Source organism: Mastacembelus armatus, chromosome 24 (genome assembly GCF_900324485.2).
Source record: "Mastacembelus armatus chromosome 24, fMasArm1.2, whole genome shotgun sequence".
NCBI lineage: Eukaryota > Metazoa > Chordata > Actinopteri > Synbranchiformes > Mastacembelidae > Mastacembelus > Mastacembelus armatus.
Window position 1 is genome coordinate 9,780,784 of NC_046656.1, and position 20,111 is coordinate 9,800,894.

Consider the following 20,111-nt stretch of genomic DNA (forward strand, 5'->3'; position numbering starts at 1 on the left):
CTCCACGTCTGTCGTCTTGTATCCTCGCACACACATGAAGAAAAAGCTGCTGCTCAGCTGTCTGCTCGCATCAAAACGCCTAGTTTAATCTGAACCTGCACCCGTGATTACATCAGTGATTGCTTTTGTTGCTGTTGTACCTAATTGATTTAATAGGATTAGACAGAAAGGCCGTGGGCAGCCGGGAAGTATAGGCTCTTTGTTTGGCTGCTGATTGGACGATAACATGTCCTATTTGCTTAAGTTAAAGTCATTTTAAGGTTCCTATACTCCATGTTTAACGACATATGCTATTGGGTTTATAGCCTAACTTTAAAATATTTGTCTAATACAATGAAAAGACACTTAACCTGAGAACATTTTTTCCAATAGGTTGGCTTCTGCAATAAAGTCAATTTTCCAGTGAGGGAGATTCAGGAATGTTTTTAAATGATCTTGAAGAACAATTTGTGTTGGTACCAATGTTTCTGATCTAGAGAAGTAGTGTTTGATCTCACAATTCCCTCAAAAACACTAGAAAGTAGGTTGCAGAGAGACTGAAAGATGCCAAAATAAAGGCGTGTAGATTTTATTGATTTTAAAAGCCATAATTTTTCACATTTGTAATTTGAAGTAACAGGACAACCAGTGTTTGAAGCCTATCCATGAAGGAGAGATACTCAAAACAGGAATACAATATTTACAGGTTATTTTTTACAGATACAATATATGCTATTCAAAATTATCTTGGTTGATTGTGAGGGATCTGGTCTATATGCATATTCCCAAACCAACAAAGTCACTACTGTTAATATGTAAACCAAATACGAAAGAGATGTGTGTGCCAAAGTGCTACTATACTTGATTTTTACTGATAAGGGAAAAAAAACACAAATGAAAACACACATACAACTAAATCTTAATTAAAAAACACATTATGTTAATGCTTACATTTCACAAAGTTACTGGAGCAACACACTGGTTGAGTCTATTAGATACAGACTGTAAAAGTTAACATACTGAATTTGTGTAATCTGTACAGTTTAATTTTCCGTTGCATAACAGATCAGTAATTTTAACAAAAACATAATTTGAATAAATCTTAATTATAACTCGAGGAAACATTCATACAACAAATGTATCTGAGAAAACAACAAAACTGATTGTGGGAGTTACCATAATTTTCAATCAAATAGTCAGACATCACATAATACTATCTCTTATATTCTTTACCATAAAACAGACTGTCTCTACGGTGTGGAAGTCCACTGAGTTATGTGGTAACAAATACACAAAAGAGCAGCATTATGTGTATAACTGTTTCCCTGGTCCTTCGGACTTACACACAGGCACATTTGGTGAGGGTGTCAATGACTTGTATTTCGACTAACAATGAGCAGGAGTGAAACTCCTGTTAAAGTAAGACTGAGCATGATGCTAAAACAGATGCTGCGGTGTGAGTTGTGAGGTTTCAGTGTAAAACTATTTGAGGTCAAAGAACGGAGTAACCTATTAGGAGCCTATTCAGAATCGAGGTCTGGCTCCAGTTCTTTTTCTACGTCTATCCAGGAGCGTTTCTTAGCACTGGGGAAATCCTTTCCTAAAGCACCTCGCGTTAATGGTCGTGATGTGTTATCTCCAGGCGAGGTGGTTACTCCGGGGCTTGCCCTGGGTTTACTATTAGGACTTTTCACGCGGCAAGAATGTCTGACAGGGCTGTCCTCGTTGGATTTAGATGAACTGTTTCCTGCTTGTGCAACTGAAGGACTACACAGTTCAGCTGGCTTCTTTTTTGGAGGCCTTCCTCTGCCTCGTTTGACTGGTACAGGGTTATCTGCTACTTCACATACCATTGTTTGGGTGTCTTCAGCTCGTCTCTTAGACACTTTTAAAGTACTTTTTGCACTTCGTCTCTCTTCAAACAGAATAACCGTTTTAATTTCTGTGACACTTTTCCTGGTCTCCTCTAGTACAGTATGTTTTTCATTAACAGGGGGAAGAGGGTGTTTTCGAGGCCTGCCCCTTCGTCGGCAGACTACAGGAGGGTTAGGATCAGGATTAGTCTCAACAGAAGCAGTAGACTGTTGCATAGACCTCAAACAGGAAGCACCCAGTGTTCCGATCAAACCTGCCACTGTGCTCTCATCCTGGCTTTTCTCTGCAGACTGCAAAGCCAGAGAAGGGATACAGATTGATTTGTTAAGGAAGGCAATCTCTGCCAAGGGGTATGTTGTACCAGAATGCTTTGGATCAGAATCTGAAGGTGCAGTTTTGTCTTCTTTCAAAATACGGCTGCTTTCAGAGTCAGTAGGTTGGTTAGCTGCAGAGCTAATCTCACCCTCTTCTTCCTTCTGCTTAGCTTTCATGACCATGAGTGTATAGAAGCCACTTCCAACTGTGATAAGAAAACAATTCTTCATTTTATATTACAATAACACATTAAAATAGAAAGAACTGCATCAGGGCATAAGTTATATAAATGATATGTAATATAATAAATAATACATATAATGCAACAAACTTACTTGGTTTCAGAGATGAGGGAAGGATGAGTCTGCCAGTTTTAGAGCGAATCAGTGGAAGAGTAAAGGGCGGTGTAGGTTGTGCAGGGGGGGGTTGGTAAATGGCTGTTGAGGATGCAGGAGAGGCTGTATCTTGGACTGCAGGGACCTGGAATGTAGCTAGAACTGATGGAGTTGGAGACTGAGAATTGGATTTGGTGATTTGGGCTCCCACTTCAGGTGCTTTCTGTTGGTCTTCTAACTTTGATTGATGTAAACCGACTTCACCCGAGGCTGCAGGTTCAGCTGGCTGATTCTCCACCAGCGATGGGGCTGTATTGACACCAACCTGGGCTGGAGAGGACACTGGCTGAGGCACTGAATGTGGCACAGTCATGGACTGGGGAACACCAGACTGGGATGAAGCTTTTTGTAGGTGAAACTGAAGCAAGGGTCTCATTTGGTGAACATTTTGTTGGGCGGCAGGTGTGGGTGGGCTAGGCTGAAATGTAGCCATGTTGAAGTTGGGCTGTAACAGGGGCATAGGCTGAAGGTTGGGCTTAGAAGCACTGGCTTGCAGAAGAGCAGCCCTGGACTGAAGTAGATGGGAAAAGAAAGGCCTCCATTTCATTGTCTTCTCTCTTGTTTTCTGCCTCTCGCTTATCTCCCTCAGCTTGTATTTAATCAGATTCTCTGACTTCCCTAAAAAGGTAACAGTTCAAAGGACACAAGTTTCAGTGAGGGCATGAGCAGCTGCATTTAATTTATTCAGTTCAGCACCGAATGTCTGGAGTTTGCCGTTGTTCATAGTTATTCATGTTTTAGGACATCAGATCAACTGTATACTGATCCACTGTATGTTGCCATAAGAACAAGAGGTTTTACCTGAGTGCCATTGTTCTGTGAAACAAGTTTCAACTAGTTAGAATAATACAATAATATATATCCTTTTCATTATTTCTCCAGTCAACACAAAGGGAGACTAAGTACAAAATGCATTGATACATCTTCTTCTTTTCCTTTCGGCTGCTCCCTTCAGGGGTCGCCACAGCGAATCATCTGCCTCCATTTAACCCTATCCTCTGTATCCTCCTCACCCACACCAACTATCCTCACGTCCTCCTTCACTACATCCAAGAACCTCCTCTTTGGTCTTCCTCTAGGCCTCCTTCCTGGAAGCTCTAACCTCAGCGTCCTTTTACCAATGTATTCACTGTCCCTCCTCTGAACATGTCCAAACCATCTCAATCTGGCTTCCCTGGCTTTTTCTCCAAAACATCTAACATGAGCTGTCCCTCTGATGTCCTCATTCCTGATCCTATCCATCCTCATCACTCCCAGAGAGAACCTCAACATCTTCAGCTCTGCTACCTCCAGCTCTGCCTCCTGTCTTTGTCTCAGTGCCACTGTCTCTAAACCAGACAACATTGCTGGTCTCTCCACTGTCTTGTCCACCTTTCCTTTCATTCTTGCTGACACTCTTTTGTCACACATCACACCTGACACTTTCCTCCACCCGTTCCAACCTGCTTGCACACGTCTCTTCACTTCTTTTCCACACTCTCTGTTTCTCTGGACTGTGGACCTTAGGTACTTAAAATCCTCTTCTTCACCTCTACTCCCTGTAACCTCACCGTTCTACTGGAGTCCCTCTCATTTACACACATGTACTTTGTTTTACTGCAACAGAATTGATACATACCAGACAAAAAAGAAAGCTGCTTCACATAGAGACAGTGCATCTGCATCAGCCTCTTCTTCTGCTCCTCCAGGCGTTTGGAGGTCTCAACCAGATTTTGGATTTCCCTAACAGCCTGAAAACACATACAAAAAAAAAACAAAACCAAAACCAAAGGAGTGAACATGGTGACGCGGAGCTGTGAATGGAAAAGTATACATACGGCAGTAGGCAAATAATTAATCTATAAGGTGGTTTGTATTTGAATGGCCATGCACAGATTTACAACATGCATAAATGCAAACTTTGTGGTGAAGAATTATCCCTGTCTTGTTCTAAGGTGGGTTAAAAACATATCTATTAATTTCTAACTTCAATGTTCACATGGGATGCCTTCTAATAAAGCAGCTTATATGGCATTTCCTAGCAACTAACTTGAATTTAGACTTATGAACAAGGGCTAAATTGGAACAGAGCCTACTGGAGCTGAGCTCAGTGTCATCTCCGGTACCATCACAGTGCTGCTGATTCTCAGACAGACACCATCTCATGCTGACCATGCAAAATGTAACTCCTTTTCTTTTTACTGTATTCATTCACTCTGGCCGTTTCATAGCAGATCATTTAGTACATCCTATGCTTGAGTGGAGCTTTGTACAATTTGTACGCATGGTTTAGTCTGGTAGCAATTTAATTTTTTTGCTGTAATGTTCTGATTATACTGTAGCCTTGTTAGCATAAATGCTTTCTACACAGCAAACAAGCAAACTAAAGCACAAAGATTCCCATTTTCTACAGTTAGACAGAGCAGCTGTGGATCAGGATCAGTTCAGCCCTCTTAAAGCTGTCACTGCATTTTTATTTTCAGCTAAAGTCAAAATATAGTTTTCTCTGGAGGATCACAGTATTGTCTCTGGCATGCTGACTGCTTTACTACAGGAAGTTTTCAGTTGTGCTGCCTAAAAGTAATAAAATCAGCAGCATTACTGCAAGCATGAAGCATATCTGATCACTGAAGGAAATAAAATGTAAGACAACAGATATTCGGTACTGTAAGTACTATTGTAAATAGTGTACAGTAAGTGCCTCAGTGCAATGACACATCTAATTTTTCCCTCAAATTCATGTAAAAGATCACTGCACCCACATTACCAGTAAATAAAAGGTTAAATAAATAATAAAATGGAGATTCTCCCTAGTGGTATCTGGCAATAGCTTCAACTTCAGATATTGTAGTTTGAAAAATCACCTATAATAGTTCAAGTGAAAGGAGTTTATGGTTCAACTGAAAATCCACATTATCATATTTTCCAGACTATAAGTCACACGAGTATAAGTTGCTTTTAGCAAAACAGCATCGTTGAACAGAAAATTAAAAAAAACATATAAGTTGCTTCAGTGTATAAGTTGCATTTCTTATACTAATTACAGTAAAAATGATCCTATGAAGAACGTAGGCCAGGCATAACAACAAACAAGTGCATTATGAAATTCATTCATCTGTGTCAAGTAATGTTAAAAAACTGTGCCTACATAGGGATGAGAAAGCATCTCTACCTCCTCATCTCTCAGGTTGTCTGAATGCCAACACTCACTCCAAGCCTTGTTACAGCTGTAGATTTTAGCAGATTTTATTACCTGCAGCTTGAAGTCTGCAGTATAGCTCTTTCTTTTGGACAGCATTTTCACTGGTGTTACATTAGCAATTAGAGTTTACTGTGAAAATAAATGATTTTACTTTTTCAGAGGTACATTATGTTCAATTGAGTCAAGAGCGCCATGTAACGCTAGTTATACTACTCGACAAAATGACAGCAAATATAAGTCACTTTAAGTCGCACTATAAACCAGAGGAGTAAAAAAAGTGCAACTTAATAGTGTGGAAAATACGGTAAGTAATGTACTGCAAACAGAGTCAAACTTGCAGTAATAATTTAATAGTCTACCAATAATAATACTAGACTTTTTACTTTGATAGCTCATATTGTGATACATATTTGATGTTATTTAGAACAAAATTAAATTAAATTAGCTTTACAGTACCCAGTACTACCCTTTTTATTTTAATCCTAGAGTGGTTAATTTCCAGCTCTCTGGTGTCCTGTTATGGTTCAAAAGTATTTTTACAGCCACTGAAATATTTTCATTAGGATACTTTTAGAGACATTTAGACTCATACAAGCCTAAATGTTTGCTTTCTTTCATGTTTGTCTGTGGAGAAATTTTTTTTAGTAGTTTTTGGCCACCATATTATAATAAATAATAAAACTGTCTGATCAGATGGGATGTGGAACTGACCAGTGAGAGAAGGCTGAGCCTGGGGGCCCTGGGGTTGCTCTGAAGGACAATCTGGAGTTTGTCAAAGAGGGTCCGCTGTTCAGATCGTCTCTGGCGCTCTAGCACAGTGTGGTTCCTTCGTTTTGTTTTTCCTACTGACTTGTCATCTTCATGGTTCATTTGATCCTGGTATGAACAGAAGGCGAGGATGATAAAAAATACATGCGACACAGACATTGCACTTAAAAACACACACTGTATAACACATACCTGAATGCTTTGTTCCCTCGCTGAATCAAAATCATTCTTGAACCTTCTAAAGGCAGAAAAGTATAAAATATACTTTTTTCAGAACACTATTCAACGTTCTGTGTAACACTGAAAACACACATGTACATACACTGTATATGCTTCTCTTCATGAGAACACATTCACATGTTTTACCGTGACTCCTGTAATGCCTTCATAACAGCTTCCTTCATTTTTGCGATGGCCATTCCCTGTTTTTCGTCCTCTACAGTTTCAATGTCGACTGGCTCCTCCTGAAGAAAACAGGAAATCAGAATGCAATTTTTAAAGCTGTGATGATGCCCACAGTTACAACAAACACTATTTTATATGCAGAATTTTAGTTTATGCAATGTAACTTTTATATTTTAAATCATACTTTAGCCACAGTAATGTTCATTTGAAAACCAAACCAAAATTAGATATAGGCCTATAATTAATATATAAATTCGTTAAACTCACATCCTCATCACCATCTCCACAACAGTCTGAGGAGCTCAAGTCTTCTGAAGCGATATCCACCTTTGATACAACCTGCCTGTTGTAGGCTTTATCACTGTCATCAGATGGCATCTTCTCATCACATATCAGCTTAGGAGGGAAGCCGGGCTCTACAATCAGACATTTATCTCTATTAAACATGTTCAAATCAAGGCCTTTTGCAGATGAATCAGCTGCTACACTGCCAAAATTAAACAAAGCATCTTTTTGTGGCAGGGCTTTATCCATACCAGCCATGTTTTCTGATTGCTTCATTGCTCCATCACCTCCAGGCTTTGGGAGCTGAATTAGGGTGAAGCCCCCAGGTAGGGTTACTCCTGGTAGGTTTTGGCCTCTGGTGCTCTGGTTGGCTGGAGGGCAGATCCTAAATGAATAGGTCCCACTCTGTGCCAGGAAGCTGGGGGTTTTCAGCGAAGGGGACACGGTGAGAGAGACAGGCGAGGATGTGGAGGTGTTCGTGGAGGGGTGGACCAAGCTGCGCTGGCTCAAGTCAGATGAGTTTTGTGAATGCTGTGACAAGTTGATGGCTTCATTTCTATAAGAATTTTGCTGGAATAACTGACCTGAAACAAAACAATACAGGGCAAGGGAGAGACATTAGCACACTACAGCCAAAGCCCAGGAACAGAAAACATGAAGGTGTTTCCTTTGATTCTCTAATACAATGGATTAGACCTAAATATTAGCAATGTTCGCCTTAATGTTATTAGTCTGTGTTCATATTGACAATGCAGGGACAAGAATGCCATACTACAGCTTTAAAACATCACATGGAAAAAGCCATTTATCTCCTCTTTACAATTATAAGGAGTTTTGCCAAAAGTGTCAGTCTTGGTTTTCAGTGTTGCAAACTAGATCTATAAACAGTACATTTAAATGGTGGTAGTCTGATTTCCTTGGATGATTTCATACTGCAGTAGAAGCAGGTGTGTGTGATCTAGAGTTGACTACTTTAGTGACTGTGCTGTGGTCGAGGAACAGAGACAATCTTACCTGGTGGTTGTGTTGATGTCTTCAGATCAGTTTTTTTTGCAGTGATTATTGGAGGGATTACTGTCCCTGCAGTTTTTATGTGCAGAGAACTGGGAATGTTGTTTTTATGCTGCTTAGAGTTTTTCTGTAAAATGGTGCTAGGACCATGCAATCGGCCTGTGACATATGCTGCAAGGCGGTTGGCTGGATGTAGAGATCCCATGCTCCCAAGCAACAGTCTGGCCTGGTTATAGGATTTGCCATTAACCTGTAATGGCAAATATACAGAAACGCTAACTTGCATATATTCAAGTTTACGTTTTTCCCCTAAACATTATTATGCCTTGAGTTAAATATAAACAGGTGTTACCCCGCCCCCAGGTAAAACCATATTAACACAGTTCCTTGAGCGTTACCTGTATAAGTCCATATGTTTGGCCAGCCGAAGGTTTGGTCCTGGCTCTAAGTCTCCCAGCAGGCAGAATTCCACCCATAAAGGGTGTGACTCCAAAACGTATCACAGGCTCTTCAAATTGATCGTCGTCCTCCTCTGCATCACTGTCCCTAAGCTCAAAGCTTTTATTTGTATGCTTTTCCTCATCGCTGTCATCAAATTCGTCCTCGTCATTATCACTGGCTTTTGATGGCTTAGTGATGCGCACCTAGAAGAAGGTGGTAACAAGCAAGAAAAAAAAAAAAGGGGGAAATGAAACAAGGACAAACTATGTTAGAACAATTATTAAGAGCTTTTGATGTTGAGAAGCTGGTGTTTTAGACAAGCTGTTCTTCATAATTGCCTGTACTACCAGTGAATTTACAGTATACTAATACTAAGTACTGCATGTCTAACCAAAACCTGTTTCAGATTATTCGCCTGTACCTCATAAATGCATCTGTGTTGTCCTGTAAGAAACCAGGAAAACTGCACACACAATCCTATTACTGACAATGTACAATGTGTTGGACAACACAGACACACTACTCTTCAGAGACTTACCCTGTAGATAACAATGGAGCCACTGGGCTTCCGCACGAAGATCTTGGCAATCGGGCGGATGCGGTAAGGACCTATGTAGAAACACTGAGTCAGCCTGTTCTGATTCATGCGCCGGCATAAAGTTTCCAGGACCATTTTGCGGTCCTTGCTCCAGTCACACCCTGACTGGATTTGTATTTGCTTCCTTGCTTCTGTTTCACCATCTGCTGATTCCTGAGAAGTCTTTTCTGTGGGGGAGATGAAGAAATATGGTAATGTATAGTAACGAATATATTAAAGTCAGATGTGTCCAGTCAATACAAAGAGTTACATAAGGGTTTTAGAAGCTGTAGCCTAATTTTCAGTGGTGAGTGAAACATTTACAGCACAACGAAGATTGCATTATGTATTAATTGACCTTTGTTTATTTTTTTACCTGTATTTTTAACAATAACAGTTCTGTAGTACTGTTTCGGCAGGTTGTCGGAGGTAGTCGTCTGCTGTTTTACTGCAGTGTTTGCTGCAGAACTATCAAATATCTTTGGTTCTATGGTGACTACAGGAGGAGGCTTGCTGTTGAACTCTCTAACACGTGCGCATGTCATCATGCTCTCCAAGTATTTATACACGGGATCCTTGTCCTCTTCTCGTATCTGTAATTAACAAAATGTACAGCGCTCAGGTTTTATACCTTGGCAAACAATGACATATTTACAAGACTGTAATGTATAAATCAAATGCTTTTAGTACAAAGACAAAAATTTTTATTTACTGGTTGCACTTGATGAGGCACTGTACTGCGTTTGAGGACCTGGGACAGGACCTTTGGTGTGGGTGTGAAGAGTGGCTCTGGATCCACATCATGAATGTTATGGTTCCACAGTTTATTGGTGTGGCAGCCTGGGAAAGTCTGGGCCACATGCTCTGCTTTAGTCAAAGCTGGGGAGGGATAAAAGCATCTTGTTAACACTTCTGAAAGTTGTGACCAAATTGGGCAGCAAAGAGAAACTAAAACCAGAAAAAAAAAAAAGGTAAAAACTTTCAATAAATTATGATAAATGATTTAGTTGCTTCATAAGGTGCTTGAGTCAAAGACTCAAAACACTTCACCCATTCTGAAACCATCTCTGTGGAGGTAGAGTAATAAAAAGAGCAATATACACAAATGGTACTAAAATAACATGATCTTACAGTAAACAGGTTGGCTCTGTTATTTGCTCTCTCCCAGAATGTCTGCTTAGTGAACTTACATTTCAAGCAGGCACAGCCGAACATGCATTCAGGTCGCCGGCAGTGGAGAGGGACTCTGCTCGGATGCTGGAGACTGTAACACACACAGCCGAGCCTGCAGAACTCCTGGCCACATTCAGGTCTCACAGCTTTATACTTCGGATACTGGGTTAATTTTAAAACTTGACTTGGCAGCATCTGATTAAAAGAAACACACGGGACAGGCAACATCTCTTATTCGACAGCACAGATGGAGTCCATCACTAATCTCAAATGACTCCATACATCCCATTCTGCTAAACAAAGGTTACTTATACAGTCTGTTGCATACCTGCTTTGTCAACATTACAGACAAAGCCACTGAGAGCCTGTCTTGGGTCAACTGTGTTCTGCTCAGTCCCTGGTTCAGGGCTTCAGTCTCCATCTGCAGAAGTCTGAACTGGAACTTAGTGAGGCCTGAAGGTCTGTGTGCCACCCCAAAGCCCAATGTTGGTTTCTGGCTGATCCCTGATTGGTATGTAGATAATCTGAAGAGACAGGAAGCCATCAACCATCATTTGTGTTGTTCAGTGTTTGTTGTTTTATTTACCAAAAAGTTAATTTGTGCTTCTTTTTAATCACAAAGCTTATCTCATACCACAGAAAAGAAAAACAAAAGCACTGTATTTGGACAGTTTAAATAACCAGCATCAGCAGCCCTGATACTATATGTATCTTTATGAAGCTTGTGATTCTATATAAATAAAACAACCAGCAAAACCATTTATAAATGAACACATCACCACACATTTCTCTAACTTGTGAAATTGGAAATAGCCATTTTAAGGACAAACCAAGGTCAAGTGGAAACTAATTATAGCGAACAAAATATTTAAAATATTATCTTTTAAGTGGCAATATGATTTTCCATTTTCCTTTTCTCTAGCTGTTGATAGTATCTGTGTATTTATCAAACATTTCATAACATGCCAACATGTTCTGTAATTAATATACTCAATTAGTTACTAAGATTTTTTAAGTTGCAGATCTAAAAATGAAGACAAAGTACAAACACATCCTTACCTCTGTGCAGCTGAACAAGTGTAAGCAGACTCAGAAGCAGCATTTTCACCAGTTGTCAGCACAGTCTCTGGCTGCATATGTGAAGATGTAGACTGCTTTACAGACTGAGCTTCAGCTTGAACAGGGGTCACATGGTTTGACAGAGGGGGAGGTGGTGACATCAGGGTAGAGTAGAGGAGGGGTTTGTAAGAAAGGGGACAAGGCCTGTTGGCCCCTATGGGGAGTCTGGAAGCAGCGTTGCGATGTTTGAGTACACTATCCAGGGTCTTTATGTAGCTGGAGCTTTTAGCAGGCAGCTGATATGCCACTGAACCGTCTGGGTTTGTTGAGAAGGCAGCAGCACGCTCACTGATCTGCTTAGCTTCACTTTCCAAGTACTCATCCAACATGTTGCTGCAGAAGGCAGATAGGTTCTTTTGTAGTCCTTGTCAATAGAAAGAATAAAGAGACTTTAATTTATGAATGGGGACTAATGAATCAGACAAGCATATTACACTGGTTTCAGTTCAGTAATCTTCTGGTAATTACAATTACTATAATAATGCCACTGTATGATAAAAATGACACTACAGCAACAACAAGATAAACAAACCTTACCCTCCTTGCTTCTTAGAAACTTGTTTCTCCAACCTTTTATTTTTGTCATGTCACTTGTCTTTCCAGTCCTGGAGATGAAGGGTAGCTCTTCATCTGTAAACAATACATTGAGTGCTTCATGAGTGCTAAAGTAGAAGTACAGAATTTCAATGTCATTTTGTTCTGTTGGTTCAAGAGAAGCACTTTGCTGGAAAAATTAAAATGTTGCAAATGCAGAAATGGTGCCATATTTCTTAACAGTAACAGCTGTGCACAGGGCAACACAATTTGAACCACTATTAAATCCTGCAGTCTGTTTTTTCTGTTTATTGCTGTTTACAGAGAAAAAAAAACTGCCTCACACAGCATTAATAACAGTGCACACTGAAAATGTGTACTGTGAGCACAGAGGAGACTCACATCCCCATTATGGAGGACTTTTCTGCTCGGGACCTACGAATTTTCAATCAGCGTTGTTATTTTCATACAACAAGAACACAAAAACAAGAGGTGCAACTACATGGTTCCAGACCCCTTTGTCTCTCTGATGGTCACGTTTGGCCCATACTTGGAAAAGAAGCAGTTCGTTTCAGATGTTACAAGGTCATGTTCTGAAATTAAAAGCCCTTTTCAGATTTCCTGTATCTTAAGAACATAGAAGAAGCTGTAATCTGACCTGTCTCATACTTGCATGAAGCAGACAATTATTATTCTGCATGCTTCCTTTACTCCCCTAAAGACATTATGTAAAATATGTATAAATATGCAGTCTAAATTTAGAAACAGAGAGAGGGAGATCAATTTTCTCAAAAAATAAGTTATATAAATTTGTACAAGATGTAAAAAAATAAAAATTAAAAAAATTAAAAATCAAAACCTTAATTTTACATAAATCCCAGAAAAACACTCACTGCTGAACACCAGAGGTTTTTCTACAAATGTGCTCATGTGTCCCATGTGACTGACTGGATTTCAATTCAATAATTTTTAATCACCATTAGTTTCATGGAGGTTAGATTCTGAGCAAAAGCCTTGCAGCTACAAAATAATTCAGTTGACTAAGCCTAAGGTCATTTGGTGAAATTTTTGACCCCTAGGTGACACAGCCCAAAAGGTACCTTCAATTACTATTAGAGATTAGGTCCAACCTACCCCCAGTAGACATGTCTGCAGCCTTGCTTTGTTCTGGGAGTTTTGGGGGAGGTAGTGGCAGGTGAACCCCTAGATACTGCAGGTCAATGGACTTAGTGTGGTCTAGGGAATTCAACTTCAAGCCCACTAGAAAATGGACAAAAGGTGTCAACGTGTGTAAACTTTAATATGATCTTATGATCTTGGTGTATCCTCTTAAACCAATCCCTGTGGTTTAAGAGGATGCTTGTGTATGTTTGTATGAACTCACCTTCCTGCAGCACAGGATGGATGACCTGTCTGTGTTTGAGAACTCTGAGATCCTGCAGCAGGATCACCTCCAAGCGAGCTATCTTCTCTTCAGCTGTCTCTGGGATCACCTCTGCTGGAACACCACAGAAAAGATCATGTGAGTGATTCACTGGTAGTTGAATAAAATATAACTAGGTAACATTTCAAACAAAAGAATAATTACAATCTCTACACTGTTTACCTGTTTGCTTCAAATGCATCAGAGTCATGGGGTGAACTGGAGATACTGATGGTGAGCTACTGGCTGGCTTGTCCTTTTTGTGAACATCAAGAGCTTCCTGTTAACACAAAAGAACATTAAAGGCATAAAAGCATTACAGAACTTTAACAACTGTTCATCCAAAATCATTCTGACACAGAACAACACAAGCCATTTCAGCTTTAGAGAAAACTCTGAACATATATTTGACATGAGGCAGGCCACTGGAGGACATACCACATCTCATTTAAATGAAAATAAATCTTTTAGAAACACGGTGACTATGTCAGAGCAGGAGTTTGTAGTGTTTTACCTTAGAGGTGAATGACACAAACAATAGGCCTTCTACATCATCCAGCTCTGGTTGCATTGCGACAGTCAGTGACGGACTGTGGACAACCATTGGGGAAGCAGCTGCAGCGCTCCACACTCTTCCCCGGGAATTTGCCCAGTGTCTGTTGATCCTTTTTCTTCTCCTACGGTAGCCAGGTTTTGATCCCGGGGTAGACGCTAAGGAAGTAGGTTTCACGGATAGTGCTCTAGGCATTAATGTGAAGCCTTGTGGCGACTCAGGGGTTACACGGTTAGTGTGGTCTTCTTTCTTGGATTCCACAAGTGGTTGTTTTTCAACAAGCACAAGCTCACCGAGAGCATGCTTGCCTCTTATGCAGGGAACATATGGTTCATCCTTATTGGCAGAGGTAGACATTATTGGCTTCAGGACCAGTCTGGTCTCTTGTGCATTTGAGAGAGAAGCTGAGACTGTGTGATTCTCCATGCTATAAGAGAAATAAAAGGAAATATTATTTTTAGACACTAGGCACACAAAAAGGTGAAACCATTCCATATTAATTGCTGTCACAGCATGTAGCAATGCCATTACAACAAAGTAATTCCAAGGGTTTAATTGACACCAATGTAGTAGTCATTGTATAACATGGTTAAAATTACTGTACAGGCCTCCTAATACTACACCAGATACTGCAATCATGGACTAGGCAAAAAAAGTCTCATTTGGGTATCAAGACAAGATCTGTTAGACTTTGACATCAGAAAAACTACAAGGAGTGAGAAGCACTACAATACCTGAGGAATACACAATATTCAGTACATGAGGAAATGCAACCCAATACAACAGGGTTGCAATAAATACTGCCTTGAAGCGTGTGAACATTTTATTGCACTTGCATAATTCTCACTTTTAGCTGAGACTGTGAAAAAGGTGCCAACTTAATAAATATTAACTTCTGCAAAACACTGTAATCACAGCTTAAGCAATTGTTCGGATCAAATCAAGGCATTTTTAAATGATACCCAAAGTCTCACATATCAATTTGCCAGTTAAATGCATATAAATATCAATGTGCTAACGAATGACCAAATCAAACGTGTAACCATACACAACTTACCTATGATTCACAACTCCTTCTTTGCTTTCACTGGGTTCGGGACATTTTACAACAGAGGGCAGAGTGTCTGTTTCTGCTACAGTGACCCTCTGTAGGCGGAAGTTGTTCCCATCATCCCTAAAGCCTTTTGCAAATGGATTGTGATTAATTTTCAGCTGGGTGATCCGGAAGTTTTGGTAGGTCGTCACAGCCATAAATTCAGTTTGTGGAAAAGTAAAGGTAATGCTTTCTGGTCCAATAACCATAACCACAGGCTTGTCAGATGAGGGTACGACTCCTTCTGGGACAGGTATCACATGTAGTCTAGGAATGTAACGATGCATGGAGTGTAGTATTATATGACCCTCCTGGTCTTGCAGATTGTTCGTCAGTTTGAGTTTGTAGAAAGACACCAAGCTACTCATCCACTCTGAGCCTCTGCAGGGTGAGTAATGATGGGAAAAAGCCCGGCTTAAACCCTGGCCCTGGTGCTCTGCTCGTCCAGTCACCTCCCATTTGGATGTGCTCCAGCGGTACCTGTTCTGGTCCGATGGTACTATGGACAGGACCAGACTGTACAACCGCTCAGGGTCTAGGCCAGCCAGGCGATATCGGCAATATGGGAACATGCGGCGCCCCTGTTTAGTGAGAATCATCTCAGTCCCACAGCTGTAGAACTGCTTCCACACACTGTTATTCTCCAAAGTGACACTGATGCCATTGAAGGTCAGAACAGCAGGAAAGTCATTCTGCAGGTCTGGATTACCAAATATTGTTGGTGGCGACACACATGACGATGGCAGTGACTCTGATATGTTGACAAGGTTTGTCTCTGTGCATGTTAGGGAATCTGATGCAATATGTGAGGTAGCTGTGCTCGATTCAACACTCCCTTCAAAGATAGTAGGTGATGTTTCAGCAGGCTTGGCTGGGCTAGCTTCAGCAGGTGAAGACAGAGTCGAGCTGCAGTCAGCACTCGCCATGGAGACGGCTTTGTTCTCAATGACAAGCTCACTAGTGAAATCAGGTCTTGTAGTGGTTGGAAAAGGAGGCGGCGAGGAAGCGATGGTAGCAGGAGTAGCTGTGGAGGGGACATTAGTCCTGCTCTCCTGTTTATCCTCCACTGCTGGGTGCTCCTCCATTGATGTGAGCTCAGAGTCTGTAGCAGACATCACCAATGGCTGTCACTGTCCCACCTCATTTCATACCTAACAGAAGATGATATAATAATAATAATGTTATTGGCATCGTACAGCGGTGTTCAAAGGCACAAGATACTTGAGAGGAATAATGACCTGAACTTAAGTGATATAACCAGACAAGACAAGAAAAAAAAAAAACAGAAAAACAACAGCCAACAAAAGCAATTACAGCTCATTGAAGCAGAGCAAAGACTCGGATAAAATAAGTAAAAGCAATAAAAGCTGCATCATGAAATGTAAACGATTGCAAAACATGTTAATATAATCATTAAAACATCAAACTTCTAAAAAGACCAAACTCTAGTGGCATCATTTTACTGAGGCCATGGATATATGTGAGATTATTTAAATGAAAATTTAACTAAGGTTCAATACACTCTGCAAAATCTATCCATACAAAGTACTGACTACCTTACAGCTAGTTATAGCTAGTGATGTTGCAATATTAAGTATTCTGTGCTATAGTTGCTGCTGATAAACATGATCAAATGTTAACACGCAACCAAAATTTATGTGAATGCAAATGTTGTTTATATATGATACAAAATTAAAGCGCATCCAACTACTGGTTTGTCCAGTTGCTGGCTGTGTAAACGTGTCATAAACCATTGAGCACCTGGACCAAGATATCTGATCTACACGGATCATTAAACACAGCATTGTGTCCAACAGAAATCTTAATAAGAATCAAACCATTGCAGAGCAATTTTAGATTCGGTCGTACCCTCCTGAAAAATAAATTAGCTGCTAATGGAGAAATGATCATTTATTTACAACCTCAGGCCACATGTGGTCCTTTGAAAAGCAAAATGTGCTTTTATAAACTGCATGTAACAGCCTGTTTTCTCACTCAGGCAGTAAAATGTAACCTTAAGTGTGACATCACATTAAAAACTTTATTTTATTTATTTATTTTTGCATGCCATGGTTTCCAGCACACAGTAAATTACTTCTTAAATTATATCTTTAGTGGAGTTAAAAACAAACACTGAGCCCCTGTAGGGAAAAAAAAAAAAAAAACTGTAGCTGAAATAAAATATGCTCTTATCTTCTAGGCTAAACCCCCTTAAGACCCATCGTTATAACAAAGCAGACTAATAGCACATACATTATCGTGAACTGCACAGTGGGCTGGCGTCTGAGGATTTTTAAGTTTAATAATTTCTTTGGCAGGCTGAGAAAACTGGACTTTGCCTTCGTGAAGTGGGCTGCGCGACCACTTTGGAGTGACTGGCCAATAGCCTGCGTGGTCTCACCCAGCTGGGGGACATGGCTGAAACGCACGGACAGGCCTGTATTTTAACAAACACCCTCAAAACAGACACCCTGTAAATATTTCCACCTTTGCGGGGGAAAGAGGTGATCTCCGTGGGCACCGGAGGACAAGCTAAAAAATGTAACCTGTTTTCTTGCTGTCCTTCCCTCCAGTCAGTCCAGTAATCACGCAGTCACACCAACACAAAGATGCTGCAGGATAAAGGTGTTAATCGGCCCGACGAGTGCACCAAATGCGTCTTTACCGGCATGTTTACAACACACAGTCCTCACTGCTCTCCGGGTAACTATTTTTCCTACGCCACGCTAAGAATTGGAGTAGTTTGAGAACAGCTCTTTCTTCCTCACACACCGCAGAGGGGAAGGCCGCCCGCTCCACCACTCACCAAGTTGGAAAAGTTGCAGGTTTCACTAAAGCCTCACCTCCCGGCGTCGCCTCGGCACCTCGGTACCAGCGGGAGCGACACGATAACGACGTTCACGGTAAAACTCCAACTGTTGCACGTCGTCGTCGCCGCTGAAATGGCCTCGGTGAATCCGTCGAACATGAACACGAAGTGGCAAATGGAGGCCTGAGAGCCACGCCACTGTGCTCGCATCGACCGACCCGAGCGTGCACGCAGTGGAGCCAAAGCGCATGCACAATATCACCCCCCGCCTTCAGTGGCGCGTGATTCCCGGGCCGCCAGAGCGAGGGAAGCGGGAGTCCACCTTTCCGCTTCTTCCCACCTCGAGCTCAGTCCACTCGCCGGTAGAAACAACTCTCAGTAACTTTCCGTGACAGTGTCTCGGCTGTGCGGTGTCCTGAGCCCAGAGCGCACACCTGAGACTTCACCCTCCTCCACGCGCTTTGTCTTTACTTCTACCTTTTCGGTCACATTTGCGTTCTCACCCTCCGTGAAGCGCGCGCACACACACGTTCCTCGCTGCCCCCTCTTTCGCTCTTTCTCACACACACGCTCAAACACACATACACACACATACACACACATCCGTGCTGTGACGTAACACGTTCACCATGGCGGTAGAGCCCGAGCAGCCAATGCGCACGCTCCCTGCTGAGGATTTTACCGACCCGGTGGTTTTATCATGGTGTCAGTGGCCCGAGAGTCTGACCTAGACATTGTCCCGGTTCCAAAGTTGGTTTGTAACAAGGACTAAAAAGCACTTTCCTTGTTGTCCCCCCTCAGGACCATGAGGAAGACAATGAGTCTCAATTAACATAGGCTGCTTCCTATTTAGCCTTTTTCTGCAGCTGGCTTTGTCTCTGGGAAAACATGGCGGCGAGATCTATATGTGCCCAAATAAAACCAATGCAATATAATTAAATACATCAGCTAATTATAAATATACTTGATTGCTTCGTCACTCTAGTGTGCCCACGAGACTAGTTGTACACGCGGGGACACAATGGCGATAGCACATGCTATTTCCTGGGCTGCAGTTGGCTAACTAGTGTTTTCAGTGTAGGTTCAGTCTACAGGAACAAAACAGGCCTAAAGGTGCAGTGAGCTCTGCTGAGCCTCAATGTAGCAGAGCCTCGACATGGACGTCTACTTATTATTACATTACGTTATAATAAACAACAGCCTGCCCTTATATTGGCTAGTATTTATTTAATTTTGTTGTCTAAGTGGAGGACGGCTGGACTCAACTAGAAGAAAAAAACCTATTTTTGTTTTAAAGTATAATTTTCCACAAAATGTATCACTGCACAAAATTATTACGACCCTTGAAAAATATTGTATATTTTTCAACCTGATCCTTTCCCACCATCTTAACTGCTGCTCGCTGTTTGGGAGGACTTAAAGTGCCTTAATGTCTGAGAAAATGATCATGTTTGCGGCTTTAATGTCAATAGTTTTGAGCCGGAGGGTTGGGCTACCGCCAATAACAAAATAAATACATCAGTGAATTAATGTGCCTAAGCGTCACAGCTGTGACGATATGTAATATTGTAGAAACTGTAGATTTAATAGGCTACTAAATAAAATTTTCATTTTCATAGTTATTTGAACATTTTCATTTTCAAATAACAATGGCGTTTGTATTTCTTGCTGTTAAATCGATAACGTTTCACCTAGGCTTATAATTGAGCCTACCCTGATTCAAAAAGAACAAAGTACTAAAATATTTAAAGTGGTATGTTATTAAACCAACAGGGCGGGGTCTAACCATGACTAGGAAGTGGGTAACATAGCCCAGATCTACTCATCTTCTGTTTACTACACGTGGTGCTGCCGCCTGATCTTGCTTCAAAGACACAGGATCAGTTTTACAACCTGTGCAGTTATTGTACGTCATCAATTTTAGACTCAACATGTATTTCTGGTGGTTGTAAAAGGGGTGGTACAGATGGATGGCCCTCGGATTATGTTTAATTATAGTTTATACGTTTCATATTAAGACTATACCCAGTTAGTGTGCACAAAGCAACATCTGGGTGCAAAATCTCCCAGTTTCCCAGGCACAATAAAGGCGCTCAGAAGAATACAATAATTAATGTGCATTAAACTTAAATTTATTCACTGATCAATTGAGGCAAAATAATGTATTTAAATGTT

The 20,111-nt window shown here is 41.0% G+C and overlaps 1 protein-coding gene across 4 annotated transcripts; it reads right to left on the reverse strand.

The window, feature by feature from the left end:
- Positions 1-552: 552 nt before the first annotated feature.
- mgab (MAX dimerization protein MGA b) lies at positions 553-18,516 on the reverse strand. 4 transcript variants are annotated; one of them, XM_026318736.1, is made up of 23 exons: positions 17,934-18,516; positions 15,092-16,278; positions 13,996-14,461; positions 13,665-13,761; positions 13,443-13,556; positions 13,193-13,318; positions 12,062-12,154; positions 11,465-11,888; positions 10,734-10,929; positions 10,423-10,600; positions 9,945-10,111; positions 9,609-9,825; positions 9,194-9,420; positions 8,613-8,858; positions 8,218-8,464; positions 7,455-7,787; positions 7,186-7,334; positions 6,880-6,977; positions 6,706-6,748; positions 6,457-6,621; positions 4,183-4,294; positions 2,505-3,182; positions 553-2,374 (listed from the first exon to the last, which is right to left on the reverse strand). In XM_026318736.1, exons 2-23 carry the CDS (start codon positions 16,240-16,242, stop codon positions 1,500-1,502), a joined length of 6,402 nt encoding a protein of 2,133 aa, XP_026174521.1. In that variant the 5' UTR covers positions 16,243-16,278; positions 17,934-18,516; the 3' UTR covers positions 553-1,499. The 4 variants fall into 4 exon arrangements, with proteins under 4 accessions (XP_026174521.1, XP_026174519.1, XP_026174520.1 ...); XM_026318734.1 differs by having other exon boundaries at positions 6,706-6,751; positions 17,971-18,515; XM_026318735.1 differs by having other exon boundaries at positions 6,706-6,751; positions 13,443-13,553; positions 17,934-18,515.
- Positions 18,517-20,111: the final 1,595 nt, after the last annotated feature.